The sequence below is a fragment of the Phyllobates terribilis genome, unplaced genomic scaffold, assembly GCF_046119375.1.
Source record: "Phyllobates terribilis strain yellow unplaced genomic scaffold, ASM4611937v1 Scaffold_7__3_contigs__length_470593459, whole genome shotgun sequence".
Lineage (NCBI taxonomy): Eukaryota > Metazoa > Chordata > Amphibia > Anura > Dendrobatidae > Phyllobates > Phyllobates terribilis.
Window position 1 is genome coordinate 115,147,715 of NW_027362767.1, and position 20,177 is coordinate 115,167,891.

General features: G+C 42.6%; 1 protein-coding gene across 1 annotated transcript in view; it reads right to left on the bottom strand.

Annotated features, from left to right (window-relative positions):
- PLEKHG3 (pleckstrin homology and RhoGEF domain containing G3) overlaps nucleotides 1–20,177 on the bottom strand; it is a 68,778-nt gene that overhangs the window by 39,001 nt on the left and 9,600 nt on the right. Inside the window, exons 3-10 of the mRNA XM_073642259.1 lie at nucleotides 16,769–16,869; nucleotides 11,921–11,990; nucleotides 9,817–9,863; nucleotides 6,933–7,083; nucleotides 4,592–4,723; nucleotides 4,298–4,480; nucleotides 3,125–3,217; nucleotides 1,231–1,317 (exon numbers count right to left, since the gene is read on the bottom strand). Of these exons, the coding sequence (XP_073498360.1) occupies nucleotides 1,231–1,317; nucleotides 3,125–3,217; nucleotides 4,298–4,480; nucleotides 4,592–4,723; nucleotides 6,933–7,083; nucleotides 9,817–9,863; nucleotides 11,921–11,990; nucleotides 16,769–16,869 (864 nt within the window). The remainder of the gene's footprint in view (nucleotides 1–1,230; nucleotides 1,318–3,124; nucleotides 3,218–4,297; nucleotides 4,481–4,591; nucleotides 4,724–6,932; nucleotides 7,084–9,816; nucleotides 9,864–11,920; nucleotides 11,991–16,768; nucleotides 16,870–20,177) is intronic.

The window sequence follows — 20,177 nt, forward strand, 5'->3', positions numbered from 1 at the left end:
AAAGGAAAGGGACAACTAGTCTGGGCAAACTAAATGATAAACACAGCAGTTGGCCATGTTCACACTTGGCCAACTGCTGGCAGACTATCCAGCACACACCAGAGATGTTTCCACATCTACACTCAGACACCTAAGGAGGCAGCTACCTTTTAAAACGGGATGCAAAGCCTGGATAGGAGAATGGGAATGACCAGTCCCGCCCAGCTCTTCCAGTCGTTCCTAAAACCCAGACTCAAAATCCAGGGCATTAAAATATCTCTCAGCACTATCTGTGCTGGAGCCTTCATCTTTGTGACACATACCTCCCACACACAGGACTTGTCCGGCTGCAATCTTACTATATATGCTAGATCAACCCGCAGAGAGCCTGAACGACCGGCAGAGAGCCTGATCGGCCGGCAGAGAGCCTGATCGGCCGGCAGAGAGCCTGATCGACCGGCAGAGAGCCTGAACGACCGGCAGAGAGCCTGAACGGCCGGCAGAGAGCCTGATCGGCCGGCAGAGAGCCTGATCGGCCGGCAGAGAGCCTGATCGACCGGCAGAGAGCCTGATCGACCGGCAGAGAGCCTGATCGACCGGCAGAGAGCCTGATCGACCGGCAGAGAGCCTGAACGACCGGCAGAGAGCCTGAACGACCGGCAGAGAGTCTGAACGACCGGCAGAGAGTCTGAACGACCAGCAGAGAGTCTGAACGACCGGCAGAGAGCCTGATCGGCCGGCAGAGAGCCTGATCGGCCGGCAGAGAGCCTGATCGGCCGGCAGAGAGCCGGAACGACCGGCAGAGAGCCTGAACAACGGCAGACTGTCCATTGCAGATATTAAGTACCCTGGTGTAGTGTCAAGAGCCATATTTTAAGCACCTGTATTGCTGCTGGTTGGCCACTACACACTTAGATGCAAGAGGCAATTATGACACAAAATTTAAGGTACCAAGTCAGTTTTCAGGCTTATTTAAAAAAGTTTTCTTTTAATTTTACTGACTATTGAAACAGCACAAATTAAATATCTTCCCTATAGAATTATCTGTATGAACAGTATATGCATACAAGTATAATGAAGAGGATGAGACAGGTAATATAAGTTACCATACAAGAAAATGTAAAAGATAAATGCCTTTATACTAGTCTAATATGCTTCTTAAATATTCACATTGTTACAGTTGTTCTCTTTAGTGTTCTGCATTATAAATATCAAGAAAATAATACAATAAATGACTCAAAACAGCCCTACCTTTTGGGGAATAATAGCATGATGGTTCTCTAGTATAAGTTTCTTTATGTGATGGGTCCATAGACGTTTCTCTTCCACTGTTTTAGCCTATTTCGACAAAAAAAAAAAAAATGGACCATTAGAATGGACATACTATGAGGATTTTAGATCTGCAGAGTGTCAATTTTTCCAAGTAGTAGTGGTTCACACTGATTGTATAATAGGTTTTAGGTGTAAAGGCTAGATAGAAAAAGTTTTTACCTTAAAAACAACAGATCATTGGAATAATATCACTTAAAAAAAGTTTAATATAACACCTAAAATGACAGCAGTCAATAGCTTTGTGCAGTGTTAGCTCATTATTAATGCTCTTAAGGTTCTGTTCACACCCAGTGTTTACACTGCATTCTTTTTTGCAGCAAAAATGTTGTGTTCAAAAAGCCCGTTTTTCAGTGTTTTTGCAGCATTTTTTTTAGGTGTGGATTTCATGTGTGATTTGTCTACAGCACATGTTTAATAAAGTTAGCTCTATTCACCAAAAACACTGCTACGTTTTTTTTCCCCACTTTCTCATTGCTTTCTATGGGTGAAAAAACACTGAAATGTCTAAAAAACCCTGCAGTTTTCCAATTCAGTAAGGCAAAAAAACAAGCATGTGCATGAGATATCTGAAATCTCATTGCTTTTGCTGGTGCTGTAAAGAACAGCTTTTAATTTGTGTTAAAAAAATGCTGCATGTGAACGCAGCCTAACAAAAATAACCTTCTGTGACAAGTTATCAAAACGGTGTCTTATCTGTCAAGCTAAACTTGGCTACATCTGTATAAACGCCAACTGTTTCTGAAATGAGTTCCACAGTTGGTGAAGGCTATGCTATATATTCCCCCCACAGCAGGTTGTCGGACATTATCGAGGACTGAGCAGTGTTGCTGTGCACCTAGTTACCAGGTGAGGACCTAAGACATACTAGAAGCAGTAGTGTCTTTCGGAGTCTGTGAAGCTCTCCTCATACTTCCCCTTTCTATAAGCAGCAGCTGTAATCTGATCCTTCAGTGAACTTGCAATTCTGTCTCAATGTAGTAGAGGACGACGATATCATGTTGAACGGGCTGTTCTGTGATAAATGAGAAGCCTTTTGTGCTCCAAAATAATTCTTTATTGTTCCAATGCGTTTCGGTGACTCTCTCAAAGAATGTTTTTTTTTTACCTTGAGAAAGCTGCTGGTTTGGCCCCGAAACGCGTTGGACAATAAAGAGCCGTTTTGGAACACCAAAGGCTTCTCATTTACCACATTGCAGTCACGGGGCCGCAGCACGAGTCTACAGGTGTTATGCGTTCACACAACACCGCTAGGGAAACGCATACTCCCACCTATTCACTAACCTTACCAGGCGATACTGCTCGATATGTGTGCGATGTTGTGCCCCAAACACTTCTTCTGTCTCTATACAGACAGAAATTAGCAGTGAACCACAAGTGAGTAACTATACGCAGGTCTTGTGGCTGTCCTGATGAAGAAGTCGGGTGACTTCAAAACGCGTTGGTGGATCTCTTTCCACCATTGTTTCTTATCGTTTTTTCCCGTAGATCTGCAGCAGCTGACATTTTAAGCTACTATAGTATCAGGCGAGAACCTCCTATTATTTTCCATCACCGGATAAGCCCCTATTGCGCCATTATTATTTCTTCAGCCTCCTAAGTTGAGGAAGACGTATATTTTCGCTGTGGATGGACAGGGTGTTTAAAAGGCTGACTCTGTAGACATCCAGATTTTAGACGAGGGGTTAAACAAGCCACGTATCCTGATGATAGATTTGAAACAATCTTTCACCTATTTGTGCGTCACTCATCTGATTTTCCATAGACACAATATTCCGCCTCCAGTCATGTACAACTGCTGAGTGATCACACCTACTTGTACGTTGTGCTGCTGTTTGCTGTTCTTATAGTGTGTTAAGGTAAAGCAGATGGAGTCTCTTGTGCTCTCGATCAGCATCAAGTGTGAACACTACAAAAGAAAAACAGTCGTTAATAAATTCAACATAACACTTAAAGGGGAATCTGTAACCAGGTTTTTGCTACCCCACATAAGAGCAACATGATGTCGGGAAAGAGACCCTGATTCCAGCGATGTGTCACTTACTGGGCTTCTTCCTGTAATTTTGATAAAATCCCTGTTTTATCTGCTTTCTTGGAATGCTGAGCTCTGTATAACCCCGCCCATACCACTGATTGGTAGCTTTTTGTTTATGTACAGAGATAACTTCCAATCAGTGATGGGGGCGGGGTTATACTCATGAATGTGGAGGACTACATGACTACTAAGTCCTCTAGTGATAATCTCCTGTTGATAAAACTGTGATTTTATCAAAATTACAACAAGCGGCCTAGTAAGTGACTCATCACTGGAATCAGAATATCTACATTATGCTGTTCTCAGATTAGGTTGTAAAAAAACTGGTGACAGATTCCCTTTAAATAAGTGGATTGTCCAATCCATAAAAGGATTTTTCAAAAAGGTCTCAGATAGCTATACAATAAGAAAAGACTTAATACTCATCCTTACTTATCCCCTGCAGCCTCCCATCCAAATGTTACCTGCTCAGCCAATTGTTGTCTCAGACAAGTTGCCACTGAGACCCTTTAAAATATGTTTTTACTGGCTGGACAACCACCTTATACGGGGTTCTCCATGAAATAAAGAAAACTATTATTACCCCCGCTGCGGGGAAGAAATTAACTTTATTTATCTAGTGGGACAATTATTAGGGTTTTCAAAATTGGCGGCAGTCACAATACTGAGCACAAAGTGCATCCTCAGGCAGATCGGTCATCCAGGGTTGTGCTTTTGAAACCCCTTTTTAGGGCTCAGAAGGCAGGAAATACAATATTTCCTGCGTATTTAGGATGGGTTTTGTGTTCACTAATGTGATCACAACCATTTTAAATATCCTAATAATGCTCCCTAGGTCAGATCAACGTATAAAAAGAAACAAAACAATAGGTCAATTTATCTATAATAATGTATTGGTTTTCTTTATTTCCAAGAGATCCCCCTATAACGATTTTCCTACAAATCTGTGCTTACCGGAATATGGGTTTTATAAATGTAATGGTCTCCGCGTTTTTTTGTGATAAGTAGGACCTTGTCAAACAAGAAAAAGGTCCTGTCACTGCGAGCGCGCTGCACACGGAAGGTCCCCTCCAGGACCAGCTCTCCGTACGTCGTCAGGTCCAGGCCACTCCAATTCAGCAGCAAAGACTGGATCTCCTGTTAAACATCAATTTAATCAATTAAACAAAATAATCAATGTTAAAAATCAGGTCACATAAATGCTTGGTGGGCTAGATTTCTATAGATTATTAACTTTATCCATCTAACCTGTTGTCGCACGGCATGCTCATGCTTTCGCTTCATGTCATTGATGTACCAGGCTACTCCTGTCATGGTCTCTATGGCCTCTTCTACCACCTCATAGCCTTCTTTATCTATATCAAAATGTTTTGCTATTTCCTAAATGTATACATAGGAATAAAAAGAGCCATCAATCAAGCAAAAAAAAACGGAAAATATAATAATTAATATATACACACACATATAAAAACACACACATTTTATATATATATATATATATATATATATATATATATATATATATATATATATATATATATATATATATATACATATATATATATATATAAATATATATATATATATATATATATATATATATATATATATATATAAATATATATATACACACACATATACATATACATACAGTACAGACCAAAAGTTTGGACACACCTTCTCATTTAAAGATTTTTCTGTATTTTCATGACTATGAAAACTGTACATTCACACTGAAGGCATCAAAACTATGAATTAACACATGTGGAATTATATACTTAACAAAAAAGTGTGAAACAACTGAAAATATGTCTTATATTCTAGGTTCTTCAAAGTAGCCACCTTTTGCTTTGATGACTGCTTTGCACACTCTTGGCATTCTCTTGATGAGCTTCAAGAGGTATATATGAGTTGTGCTCAAAAGTTTACATACCTCAGCAGAATTTTTCTTTTCTTGGCCTTGTTTCAGAGAATATGAATGATAACAAAAAAAAACTTTTTCTCCACTCATGGTTATTGGTTGGGTGAAGCCATTTATTGTCAAACTACTGTGTTTTCTCTTTTGAAATCTTAATAACAACAAAAAACATCCAAATGACCCTGATCAATAGTTCACATACCCTGGTGATTTTGGCCTGATAACAGGCACAGAATTTGACATATATGGGTTTGAATGGCTACTAAAGGTAACATACTCACCTGTGACCTGTTTGCTTGTAATCAGTGTGTGTGCCTAAAAGCTGAGTGAGTTTCTGGGATCCAGACATCTTTCATCCAGCCACTGAAATTTCTGGATTGTGAGTCATGGGAAAAGCAAAAGAATTGTCAACAGATCTACGGGAAAAGGTAGTTGAACTGTATAACACAGGAAAGGGATACAAAAAGATATCCAAGGAATTGATAATGCCAGTCAGCAGTGTTCAAACTGTGATTAACAAATGGAAAATCAGGGGCTCTGTAAAAACCAAACCACGGTCACAAAATTTCGGCCACAACTGCCTGGAAATTTGTTCGAGATGCAAAGAAAAACCCACAAATAACATCAGCTGAAATTCAGGACTCTCTGAAAACTAGCGGTGTGGCTGTTTCAAGATGCACAATAAGGAGGCACTTGAAGAAAAATGGGCTGCATGGTCGAGTCGACAGAAGAAAGCTATTACTGCGCAAATGCCACAAAGTAGCTAGCCTACAATACACCAAACAGCACAGAGACAAGCCTCAAAACTTCTGGAACAAGGTAATTTGGAGTGATGAGACCAATATTGAACTTTTTGGCCACAACCATAAATGTTATATTTGGAGAGAAGTCAACAAGGCCTATGATGAAAGGAACACCATTCCTACAGTAGAGCACGGAGACGGATCGCTGATGTTTTGGGATGTGTGAGCTACAAAGGCACAAGAAACTTGGTAAAAGTTGAAGGAAAGATAAATACAGAACGTTATCAGCAAAAATTGGAGGCAAATTTGCACTCATCAGCCTGGAAGCTGCGCATGGGACGTACTTGGACGTTCCAACATGACAACGATCCAAAACACAAGGCCAAGTTGACCTGTCATTGGCTACAGCAGAACAAAGTGAAGGTTCTGAAGTGGCCATCTCAGTCTCCTGACCTCAATATCATTGAGCCACTCTGGGGAGATCTCAAGCGCGCAGTTCATGCTAGACAGCCCAGGAATTTACAGGGACTGGAGGCTTTTTGCCAAGAAGAATGGGCAGCTTTACCATCTAAGAAAATAAAGAACCTCATCCACAACTACCACAAAAGACTTCAAGCTGTCATTGATGTTAGAGGGGTCAATACACGGTATTAAGAACTGGGGTATGTGAACTTTTGATCACGGTCATTTGGATGTTTTTGGTTGTCATTAAGATTTAAAAAGAGAAAACACAGTAGATTGACAATAAATGGCTTCACCCAACCAATAACCATGAGTGGAGAAAAAGTTTTTTTTGTTATCATTCATATTCTCTGAAACAAGGCCAAGAAAGGAAAAATTCTGCCGGGTATGTAAACTTTTGAGCACAACTGTATACATACATACATACACACACACAAATATATATCTCCTATTTGGGTCATGTTACCTGCAACAGAAGATGATATTTTAGTATTCTCTGGACTGGTTTTAAAAGATATGACCCCAATGGAAGGCTGTGTTTGAGCATCTCCTGCTTCTCTCGAAAAAATTTTGCCAAGACTTTGTTCCGCATACATTCAGTAAGGGTAGCTACGGAGCTGAAACAAAAGAAGCAGGATTTTAAGAAAGCATGGACCACACTCACTTGTTTTGTTACCAATTTTGTATAGTCGTGTAGAGGCGATTCAGAATCGGGTTGATCCCTAAGGCAGAAGGCTCTGCAGTAGCGCTGTATAAATGAGGTCTATAATTTTTTACCAAATACATCTGGGGATAATGTTCTACTGTTTTTGCAACCACAAGGGACCACTTAAAAACATTTTAAATTGTGTTCTTTCTGTAGAAATTATTTATCGTATATTGAACACAAGTTTTATAGTGACAGGGGCGGGGATAGAAACAGCAATTCAGACTGTTAGTATTTTTTATTTATTTTTAAACTTTTTCTTTATCTATTTCACACTTTAAATGTATTTTTATTTTGCCAATTTCCCCTGTATCTGGGGCTGTTATATTAGCCTCCCTTTCAGTGCAAATTCCACCTCTTGCTTGAATAGCAGAGCTGATCTGTGTCTGTTAGGACCCAGAAGCTCCTGCCTCTTCCAGGCACCTGGTGATCACATGATTATTACTATGTTAGGACTTGTTTAGCGCTGTATATAGAACGATCAGGAAGTCAGAGATGGTAATAAGCCATCTCTGCCTTCTAAAAGGGTAATCTGGCTGTGTCTGACAGCCAGCTCCTGCAGACAATTACGTGCAGCTGATTACTTTGCAGTGATGTTTTAGAACGTCAGTGCAGAGTAAAATGTGGACCGTCCAGACGCTTAAATCAGAAAAAGTAGAAAAGCCAGCATCTGTGTATTTGGTAAAATCTATACACGTTTAGTTAAAGATTATTTTAAAAATTCATGGGCCAAAACAAAGCACCATAAAAGCAAGGGTTCACACTGTTACACGCTTCAGGATGTTGTACTGAACCTTTCCGTGCAATCCGGCCATCCGGGGTGAGCTGACAATGTCCCTTCTCTCCTGCCAGGATGTTTAAAGTCTATAAATGGTCTGGAAGTAGGTAAGCTACATCACATAATAGAAAGGACTACTGGGCCTCATTTATTAGCATGCAGAGCATGGCTAGTTCATGGGTGCACAATGGGGGCATTCCCAAATGCACAAAAATATATGGAAGACATATTTGAAAGCATCTTTTAATTTATTCACCGATTGCTACCATTTAGATAGAACTGCTCCATACAAAGTCCTGGCAGAGTTAAAGACCCCGTACACATTACATGGCTGTCGAACGATGCTTCGGCCAATACCCATCTCCACTGTCTCTCCCATACACAGAAACACTCATTTGGCCAAACGCTCCTGTGTAGGGATGAGCGGACCCGTGGAAGTTCGGGTTCTGGTACCCAACCCGAACTTTGGTCGAAAGTTAGGTTTGGGTACCAGAACCCCATTGAAAACAATGGACTGTGGATCTGGAAAAAAAAATCTCTCTCTCTCCCGGGCGTCACCTTGAACTCCGAACATTAAAACGGACTACCGGGAGGAGTCAGTTTTTGGAGTTTAGCACCGGACACTAAGTGTCTGGTACAAACTCCGAACTTTTAAGTTCCGGTTCGCTCATCTCTACTTCTGTGTTCTCTATGAGAAAGACGCCGAAAGACATCTCTGCCAGCGGCTTATTATCTCCGGGAGACCAATGCAATTAGCACTCCGTAATCAGACATATCTGATTGACATCTCCCCTGACAGTCAGCCAGCAACCCCCCCACATATTAGAGTGTCGGCCAAACCTGTCGATATCGGCGGGTGCAACCGAAAGGAAAAAAAAGTAAACCATGAAAAACCTAAAATCAATTAATCAATTGTCAAATATATTGGGACTGATGCTGCCAGTAGCATTGACATTGACTAATAACGCTGACCATGCAGTCATAATCAATTATAACCAGCCATAAATGGTTAATCATTAATTAGCATTTACAATCAACTAATTAGCCTTTACTCATTTGTAAAGGCCCCGTCACACTAAGCGATATCGCTAGCGAGATCGCTGCTGTGTCACGGTTTTGGTGACTCACCAGCGACCTCACCAGCGATGTCGCTATGTGTGACACTTTGCAATGATCAGGCCCCTGCTGTGAGGTCGCTGATCGTTGCAAAGTGTCCTGGACCATTTTTTGGTCGTTGGCCTCCCGCTGGCCAGCACACATCGCTGTGTGTGACCAGCGGGAGCAACGATCTGGCTGGTAACCATGGTAAATATCGGGTTACTAGGGGCACGCGCGCACTTAGTAACCCGCTGTTTACCATAGATACCACTCTGCTACGGTGAGTGGAGGCTCCAGCTCACCGTAGCAGAGTGGTATCCATGGTAAACAGCGGGTTACTAGGGGCACACGCGCACTTAGTAACCCGATATTTACCATAGTTACCAGCCTGCTCCTGCTTAAGCAGCAGGCTGGGAACGGGAGCAGGACATCGTGGAACGATTCTTTCCACGATGTCGCTGCTCCCCTGATCGCTGGTGAGCCTGCCTGTTTGACAGCTCCCCAGCGATGTATTAGCGATGCAGCAACGATCCCTGACAGGTCGTATCGTTGTCGGGATCGCTGCTGCATCGCTTAGTGTGACGGGGCCTTAAGTGAACAAATCTTGATAATTTCAGTGTGAACAGATGTTAATGAAGCAGCCAAGTGACGGAACAACAAAGTGTAAAGTTCTTGTCTGTCACTTAAATACAAGCCTATATATCCCGAGAGATGTCCCCAGGCGGTAAAAAGTAGACGTGCTGGGTATTAGATCACATATAGACTTACTTGGGATAGTTGTTACAGTACTGGGTGTAAATATCGAAGTAATGGCTCTAGACATAAAAAAGACAACTGTTACACTAGAAGCATTATTGTCATCAGCAAACATTGCATTAGGATTTAGTTTCATCAGTATTTATCATTATTTCACATGTAAAAAAAAGCAATTTTTTTTTTATTTTCGGCAATTGTATAATATAATCCACATTAAACCCACTGATGTTGTGGAAAATTGGAATATTTGTCACATGTTAACACCCCATTGTGTATATAAGCGGTCACCACAAATGACTTTCAGCGGCTTATTCCATTCTTCCCATTCAGAACACTGCACATGTATGTGTATGGGGGGGTTGGGACATGTATTGGAAAAAAACGGTGTCTCTAAGTAATATTTCCCTGCACAGCTGTCGCTTCAATAAATCTTCTATCTGCTCTGCATCGCTGACATCTCATCTGGATAGCAACCGGGCCCGCAAGGCCTTCTCCCCCATACTACTGTACTATATGGTGTGTATGACTTCCTAAGAGAGAATCTGTCACCAGGATTTTGCTATCCAATCTGAGAGGAGCATGATGTAGGGGCAGAGACCCCGTGTTACGCACCAGTCCCAGGTCCGGGCTTAGCTTCCCTCACCCAGGTCCGTTAGACTCTGTCGGGCTTTGCAGATGGCCCGGCATGATCCCATGTGAGCATCCGCCTGGGCCTATATAAGACTCACCAAGATTCACACCTGTGTCTTGGGACAAGACTTCCCTGCTGCCAAGACTCTGGTTTGCTACATATACCTCGCCCCATTCAGATACTGTCTGGGGTCGCCTGGACATCTCCCGCCTGCCTACAGTTTCCAGGACCCTGCCTGCTTGTCTGTGGTTTTCTGGACATCTCCCACCTGCCTACAGTTTCCAGGACCCTGCCTGCTTGTCTGTGGTTTTCTGGACATCTCCCGCCTGCCTACAGTTTCCAGGATCCCGTCTGCTTGTCTGTGGTATTCTGGACATCTCCCGCCTGCCTACAGTTTCCAGGACCCTGCCTGCTTGTCTGTGGTTTTCTGGACATCTCCCGCCTGCCTACAGTTTCCAGGATCCCGTCTGCTTGTCTGTGGTCTTCTGGACATCTCCCGCCTGCCTACAGTTTCCAGGATCCCGCCTACTTGCTTACCATCTCCTAAATGTCTCCTATTCGTCTGCTGTTTCTAGCATCACGCCTGCTTGCCTCTGGTCTCCTGGATGTCTCCCGCCTGCCAGCAGTTTCAAGAATCCCGCCTGCTTGCCTGTATTCTTCTGGACGTCTCCCACCTGCATACAATTTCCAGGATCCCGCCTGATTGCCTGTTGTCTCCCACCTACCAGCGGTTTTCAGCATTCCGCCTGCCCACCTGCGATTCCCAGTCCCTCAGCTGTCCATGTTCACCTGGTGAGTCTAACACCCTTATTCCAGGGATGTGTCACTTACTGGGATGCTTGTTGCACTCTTGACAAAATCTCTGTTTTCTCTGCTGCAGATCTAGCAGTGCTCTGAATGCTGAATCCTGTATAGCCCCACCCACATCACTGATTGGTAGATTTCTGTGTACACTGGGCATAAGCACAAAGCTTTCAATCAGTGGCGTGGGTGTGGTTGTACAGAGCGCTTGAATATGGAGTACTAGATGGCAGCAAGTTTACTAGTCCTCTAGTGATAATCTCCTGCTAATAAAACACTAATTTTATCAAAACTACAGGAAACAGCCCAGTAAGTGATACATAGTTCGAATCAGCGCCTCTGCTTTTACAATATGCTGCTCTCACATTAGTTGGCAAAAACTTGGCGACAGATTCCTTTTAAGATAAAACCATTCTTATTCTATGCATTTCAACACATCAGGGGTCTTCTAGACCTTGTTGGTCCACAAAGAGGGACTATTTATTTCATGTAAAAACTTTTTTTCTAAAGCCCTCTGCACTTATCACTCCCCCTATGTCATTTTTCTATGGAGATCAAAATAGTTCAATAATTAGATTTTTCGGCGCAAGACTGTTAGAGATGTAACTATAAGATTCCCCATAAACGTTAATATTTTTAATCTACTTATTATAAATATTAATATTTATAATCTACAATCCCGACCTTTTCCACAAAGCAGCCGGCAACAGCCACCGGGTTTTCACTGCAACTATCAAGATCTTGGAGGAGCTGACTGCAAAAAAAAAAAGGATAGGAAAAGTAAATGTGTGTTACAGCTGAAAAAGTTTCTATTCCAGCTCATTATGCGGCGCAAAGAAAGGTTTAAGTTCCAAGATCTATGGTATATGTGAACGAATGGGAAACAATGAGACATGGAAAATTCACACCAACGCAGCTGAAGACAGAGCTCTGTGCATACAGCCACACCAAATCAAATACTAATTCGGAGAAAAAGTTTCTATCAGTAACCAATATCAGCAAAACTAAATTCTTTCCCTGACTTTGCGCTTCATTGATGTATGTACTTAAAGATTTTCAGTCTTCATTTTTTTTGTGTCAGGCAACATAGATTCAACCCATAGAATAGGTAATAACTTGTTGATTGTTGGGTCTCCGATCCGCAAAACATGAACATTTTTTATCCCTGGTACATTGTAGCTGCTGTGCGCACGCTCAACTTGATGCTCCAGCAATTCGTATGGGGCTGCAGCACACAGCACTCATTTCTTTTCGGCAGCCATATAGAAAATAAATGGAGCAGCAGTCATGCACCAACTGAATTTTGTAACGGGCATACAAGTTTGTTGCCGTTAAAATTCCCTCTTTGGCCGATTGGTGCGGGTCCCAGCGCTCGGATCCCAACCAGTCAGCAAGTTATCATTTATCCTGGGGATCGGTGATAACACGTTTTCATAGGACAACCGTTTTATAATGTGAAGGCCAGAATACGCAGATACTCCCCAGCACATTAAAGGGAATCTGTCAGCAGGATTTTGTTATGGAATCTGATAGCAGCATAATGTTGAGACAGAGACCCTGATTCCAGCCATGTGTCACTTACTGGGCTGTTTGGTGCAGTTTTGATAGAATCCCAGTTTTGCTTGATATAGATGTAGCAGAGCTCAGAATGTTGAGCTCTGTATAACTCCGCCCACACCACTGACTGGCAGCTTTACACTGTGCATAGGCAGAAAGCTGCCAATCAGTGGTAATGGTGGGGTTACACAGATTAGCTTGACTGGTCTGCATGTGGAAAAAAGGTTTAAAAAATTGAAATAAAAAGGGGTGATCAATAAGGATATCATAAATGCGGTAATGATGTGGGATGCACTAGTACACTAAAGACATGCCTCACTTAAAAAAAAAAAAAAAATGAAAAAAAAAAAAAAAGTTTTATATACCCATGCATAAAACACAACAACAAAAACAACAACAAAAACCCAAATATGCACATGCATTTTATATTACGTTGTTCAGCTTTTATTTTTAACATTATTAATGTGTTATTTGGGCGAGCAGCATCTTGGCTGTAACCTACCTGCTAAAGAGTCACTAGTATGGGTGTCTTGAAACAAATACAATGAGAAAAGAATGTAGATAACATTAGACTTTGGTGCGGGCGGGATACCCATGTGACATATATTCAAGGCTAAAAATTCTAAAATTCTTATAATAAATGTTTTGCAGCCTGAATACATTAAATGTATCTGTATAAATTCTATATATGATCATGAGGTTCTATGGAGAACTGTAACTGTCATTTCAGGAGAACTTGCAGCAGAATGTCTGGTTCTGCCTCTAGCTCCTCCCTCTTCACCACCATAGAATTTTAAAAGCACCAACTGCCATCTGCCATCTCAGTAATGTGAAATCCTGTCTTCAATTAACAGATTTTATATATATATAATGCCCCTCAGACTCTATGTTCTTACATACAAAAGTATAATATAAAAAAAGGATAAAATTTAAATTTACTCATCTCTGCGGTTAAATCCTAAAAACATCACTGTGTTAAATGGCAAAAATTGTGCACATGTAAGCTGATCATACATTCACAGTTTAAATGGAGTCTGTCGCCCTCAAAATGCACGGGGACTTAGCCCCTAAAAAGATCATACCTGATTTTTAGTATCGGAGAAACAAGGTGCCCTTGTCGTGGCCAAAAAACAAAGGTGCACCCATGTCCTGACCAAAAAACAAGGTGCGCCCTTGTCGTGGCCAAAAAACAAGGTGCGCCCTTGTCATGGCCAAAAAACAAGGTGCGCCCTTGTCATGGTCAAAAAACAAGGTGCGCCCTTGGCGTGGCCAAAAAACAAGGTGCACCCTTGTCATGGCCAAAAAACAAGGTGCGCCCTTGTCATGGCCAAAAAACAAGGTGCACCCTTGTCATGGCCAAAAAACAAGGTGCGCCCTTGTCATGGCCAAAAAACAAGGTGCGCCCTTGTCGTGGCGAAAAAACAAGGTGAACGGTTACACCTGACAATTTGCATTCTGAACTCTTCCCCTTATTCAGACGGATAGCCGGTCTCTTGCCCACAGCGAGCACTGCCTGGACTCACCCTGTGGTCCTGACACTGTAGGGTCCCGTGGTGCTCACACAATGTGGGTGCGCGCTCATCCCTTGAGTCTCTCTGTGACCCCCGCCAGCTACAGTGATACTCCGAAATAATGACTGGTGCTGCTGGTACATACGATTCGCTTGTATACACCTTCAGATGCACCGCACAATCTCATTTGTATGATACTAGATGCCAATTAAGTTTAAAGGGAACCTGTCACCATAAAAATGCTGTCCGATCTGCAGGCACCATGTGATAGAGCAGGGGATGAGGAGTAGCCTGATGTAGTTTTGTGAGAAAAGATTCAGCATAACCTGTGTTTTAATCCTTTAAACGTCTGCTTTTTTTGTATTGAGCGAGGCCGCGCCCTGTCTAGGGATGTGGCCGTGGCCGACTAGACAGCTTGGCCTCGCTCCATACAAGTGCTTCTCTTATTAGACAAATCCTCTTATTTCTCCTCCTGGACTGATCATTCAATCTCAAAATTCTTAATGCACACGTTAAATCTGTCTTCAGCGAATACAGATCTCCCCATTACTGGGATAGGAGGTGACAATTAGTGCTCATGAAGTTCTATGGAGAACTGTAACTGTCATTTCAGGAGAACTTGCAGCAGAAAGTCTGTGTCTTCCTCTAGCTCCTCCCTCTTCACCACCATAGAATTTTATAAGCACCAACTGCCATCTGCTATCTCAGTAATGGGAAAACCTGTATTCATTGAACAGATTTTATTCATGAATTAGGGTTGAATGATCAGTCCCGGAGAAGAAAGAAGTGGATTTCTCTGATAAGATATATTATTAAGTTGCTTATTTCCATTTGTACTATTCATCAGCTGCAGCCCGGACTTCTTCATGTTCAATTCGACAGAAGGCGGAGACAGTGATGCCACCGCTGACTGGGCACCGGGGTCACGTGTCACAACAGCAGCACGGGAGCCCCGGGACCGCGAGTGCCGACACTGCAGGAAAGGTGCCAGCACAGAAGGAGAGTATAAGCTTTTTCATTTTTTCGAGGCCGTACATTTAGATCAAGAATGGGTTGTCCTAGTTGTGGACAACCCCTTTAAGTCAGGTACTACCCAATATAATGGAAGCAGATGTTTGAAATGGCAGATGTAAGATTTCTGAAAGCAATATTTTCCCCTGGTCATGTCCACATCGATCTGATCTGTCTATCAATACAACGTTTCCAATATTAGAGACAGTATAGGACCATCCCGATTTGGGTACACCTTGTCGTGGTTGGATGGCTTTAATGCCTTTTTGATCAAAAACATTGTTCACTAAGTACCTATGTTATTTATATGCACTATTACTTTTTACCTACAGCAGGGTGTTTGCTCATTTTGTTTCTAGATTAGGCTTTGTCTATAAATACAACGTATACTATTTATTTTCCCTGATTTTCCCATATTGGCCTAATTGATTGTCAATAATGGAGCCAGGAAGAGTTTGTCCACTTCTAAGGGAAAGTGCACACAGCTAGGGGATGAGAGGATCTGTGGAAGTTTGGGTTTGCCCAGTACGACCAAACTTTAGTCCAAAGTTTGTTTCGGGTACCAGAACTTGAACCTGGACCCCATAGAAATCAATGGAGACCCGAACTTTGGATCTGGAAAATCTCTCTTTCATGATAAAAGAATGGAACATGTATGTGCACAGCAAATCGTTTTGAAATTACTGTGCGCTATGTTCCTAATTTTTCGAGCCTTTTCAGGCGGGTTCCAACTGACAAAGAATAACCTTACAATTATTTGCTCCGAGTCAAAATCTTAACTAGCCTAAATAACTTCTACTTTGAAAATCATGTCAAAATTAGGGTAGGATTATACAAAAAATCCAAAGCAAATGCAATGCAGAAATAGCTTGGTTAAAGGAGGTTGTCCACCGGTGGGAGACATTTAAATTTCTTACCTAAATGATTGCATTTGGGGATAAAAATCATTTTTGCAATTGGGTTGCATTACAAATTGTGCACCGTTTGCCTGTAATAGCCGCTGTATTACACTGTGAACTCATTCTGCAGCCAGCAATAAAGAGTAATACAGCAGCTATCGGAGCAAAATTTTTAATGAAACCCATTTGCAAAAATGATTGTTAACCGAAATCACATACATTTAAGCAAGAAAATAAAAAATGACCCAAAAGGTGGACAACCCCTTTAAGCTGCACGCTTCTCCATTTACATTGAAAAATGAAAAATACCACGGCTGTAACATTTGCAGCACAAATAAACATGCTACATTATCTCATCCGCTGTGCCAGTTAAGCAGCAGATCTATTTTACAGGGACACCGGGTTATTACTTTTTCATTTATAGACACACAGTAATGTATGTATTCCACATAGCAGGAGAGGAGCTGCACAACGAGTTTATGAAGCTTCTTATAAAAAGGTAACATGAACGAATATTAACATACATTATCAAACAAAGATAAAAGATGCATCACCTGTTCAATTCATAAATATCCTCAATGTTTCCAAAAAGAGCGCAGACTTGCTCTGGCTTCATAGGGAGCTCGTGTTTGTCTATGATGCCTCCAAGGTAGTCCTAGTGGAAATTTACAGGCGTTTAAGTTGCATACGTCAATTATGTTTTATTCGTTGTAAATTTACAAGCTGTCACACTCATTATTCACAGATACATTAGCTCTAAACCAAAGCTTCAGTTTAAAGGGATCGTGTCACTAGGGTTTTCACATATAAAGTACAGCCAGCACCTAAAATATATATCTTTATACAGTGTCAACCAGTAGATAGAAAAATATTTAGATTTGAGAGTCCTCAGTGGTTGATACCTTTTAATGGCTAACTGAAAAGATGGTAGCAAATTGCAAGCTTTCCAGACTACTCAGGTCTTTTATGCCTGATGAAGAAAGCCCATATCGATGAATGAAACAGTTGCAGAAATGTTTTTAAAGGGAACCAGACATCCTCGGGCGCTGGCTGTATGATTTCAGCCATATATATGTGTGACTCTGCGCTTTTTCATAGGACAATATACTTTAGAAGCTGCTGGGGACTGAGCTGCACGGGTGACTAGTCGTAAAGGCGGGTCCTCGGTGGCTTCCCCCCTGCCCTCTGACAGTGACTGACAGGTTTCTCCCTGCGTGCATGTATAGGGAAAAACCTGTCAATCATTGGCAGGAAAATGCCATCAGGGACTGACCTTACTGACCAGTCACCTACACGGCTCGGTCTCGGGGCGTACAGCCAGTCCAAAATATATAACAAACTGCATAAAACACATCCAGTCTGTCAGTTTCCTTTATATTTATACTTTAATCTTTTACATTAAACTCAGAATATATTCAAATTCATGAAATCAATATAAAATGAATGAATATAAGAGATAGAGATATATTAAAAGAAGACACAGACTTCAGTGCAACCAGTCCGACTGCCCCAGGCAGCAGCCGGCATGTGGAAGCAGAGACACTGTCCTGGCCATCCCAGCTCTGCACCTGCGGCGACGTTTCGGCAGCACGCCCCCTTCCTTAAGCTTTAGTCATAAGCATTATTTCCATCAAAATAGCTGTATGAGGGCTTGGGGCTTTTTTGGGGGGAGGGGGATGAGTTGTAGCTTTGAATGACACCATTCATTTCACCATATATTGTACTGACAAACAGGAAAAAAATCTAAGTGTGACAAATAGTGAAAAAAAAGCAATTCTGAAATTAATTTTAGGGTTTTCAGTGATTACCATGTGGTAAAAATGACCTGGTAACATGATAATTTTAACTCTTAGGGGAGTATTTACATAATGTAATACATTTTACCCTATTTTTTTACAGTAATTTTTTCGGACTGTGGCCACAGATGCTGGTTTTCTAAATGAGGCACTACAGTAATAGCACTCTTGTACACAGCCTCTAACTCAGTGAGTGAGAAAAACCAACTTTTCTTGTGGGGTGGATGGCTGTGGGTGCCAATATACTGTGTTGAGGGCTGTGGGGGCCATTATACTGTGCGGAGGGCTGTGGGGGCCATTATACTGTGCGGAGGGCTGTGGGGGCCATTATACTGTGCGGAGGGCTGTGGGGGCCATTATACTGTGCGGAGGGCTGTGGGGGCCATTATACTGTGCGGAGGGCTGTGGGGGCCATTATACTGTGCGGAGGGCTGTGGGTGCCATTATACTGTGCGGAGGGCTGTGGGGGCCATTATACTGTGCAGAGGGAGGTGGGGGCCATTATACTGTGCAGAGGGAGGTGGGGGCCATTATACTGTGCGGAGGGCTGTGGGGGCCATTATACTGTGTGGAGGGCTGTGGGGGCCATTATACTATGTGGAGGGCTGTGGGGGCCATTATACTGTGTGGAGGCCATTATACTGTGTGGAAGGCTGTGGGGGCCATTATACTGTGTGAAGGGCTGTGGGTGAAGTTGGGGCACACAGCCCGCCATATGGTTTAATGGCCCTCCCAGCCCTCCACACTGTATAACTGTCACGCAAGGTGTGAAAAAGACTAAGTGCAACACAAAGGGAAGAGGGAAAGGGAGCCCAGACTCTAGGGAAAAGGGGGAGTGGAGACCTCCTAGGCTGATCTAGTGTCACCCTGTCTCCACTAACGTCCCTTTATTAGTTCTTCACTAATCGCCGCATGCGTACCCCGCCCTGGCGTTAGGCTCAGGCTAGGGAAGGGAGGGGATGAGCACTAGTCGATCCCCACTGAACACTAAAGACAACAAGGGGGGACAAACAAGGGAAAATCGCTTAGATTTAGTCGACTCCAGACAAATGCACACACGTCCTCAAGCACCAGAGAAGAAGAAGTACTGCTCTTGCTCAAGCCTTGACAAGGGGTAATCAATATCGCTGACATCTCCCTCTGGCACACAGCAGATATTTATACACCCAGGCCAGGGTGTTAATTAGCCAGAGGAAGGTATCCGCTGGGTCCTAGAGATACAGCTTCTAAGAAGTTGTCTGTAATGCCAAACGTAGAGATCTCCTGCAACCAACCGCAGGGTGACTGTCTGTCACTTCTGACACACCCATGAAAATAATGGCCCTCATAGCCCTCCACACAGTATAATGGCCCCCACACAGTATATTAGCCACCACAACCCTCCGCACAATATACTGTATGGAGGGCTGTGGGGGAAGGAGAGGCATTACCTCAACACAGTATGTAAGGGCCTTATACTGCGTGGAGGCCATTATACTGTATAAAGGGATGTGGGGGGAGAAGGGTCATAAATAGTGTGTGGATGTATGTACGGGCCTTATACTGTGTGGGAACTATCATACTATGTTTTGAGACTGTGGTGGCCATAACACTGTGCTGTTGTCATTGGGGGCCTTATGTTTGTGCGGGAACTGTGGGGGCTCTATGGGGACATCATACTGTTCTTGTGGAGGGTACTGTGGAAGAAATCATTGTGGGGCTATAAGAGTGCTTGAAGGACATTTTTATTGGCATCATAGTTTATGGGGCCCATGAAAGGGCTATCTTGGTAGATGAAAGCACTAAGGGGTTTCAATAGGGACAAAATTACTTTGTAAGTGTTGAAATACATGTCATTTCTGTTTTTAAAAGGTGAATATTCCTATCTGTCGTCACCCCGCCAAACATTTTTTCCTGCGCTAGTGTGGTGGACCCATTTAGGATTTCTCCTATGATTTCTATGCACGACCTTGCCAATTGCAGCGAAGAGAAATAGGGGATTTGGACCCCGTGCTCATGAACGTTGGTGCTTTCAATGGTGGGGTCATCCATGATGACACATTTATCACCCAGAGAGATGATAATTGTTTTTCATAGGAAGGCACCTTTACAAATAGATCGGAGGGTTATGATGGGAGTGGGAAAACGATTAACAGTGAGTGGTGAGCTTGGCCAATGTTGTGGTGTT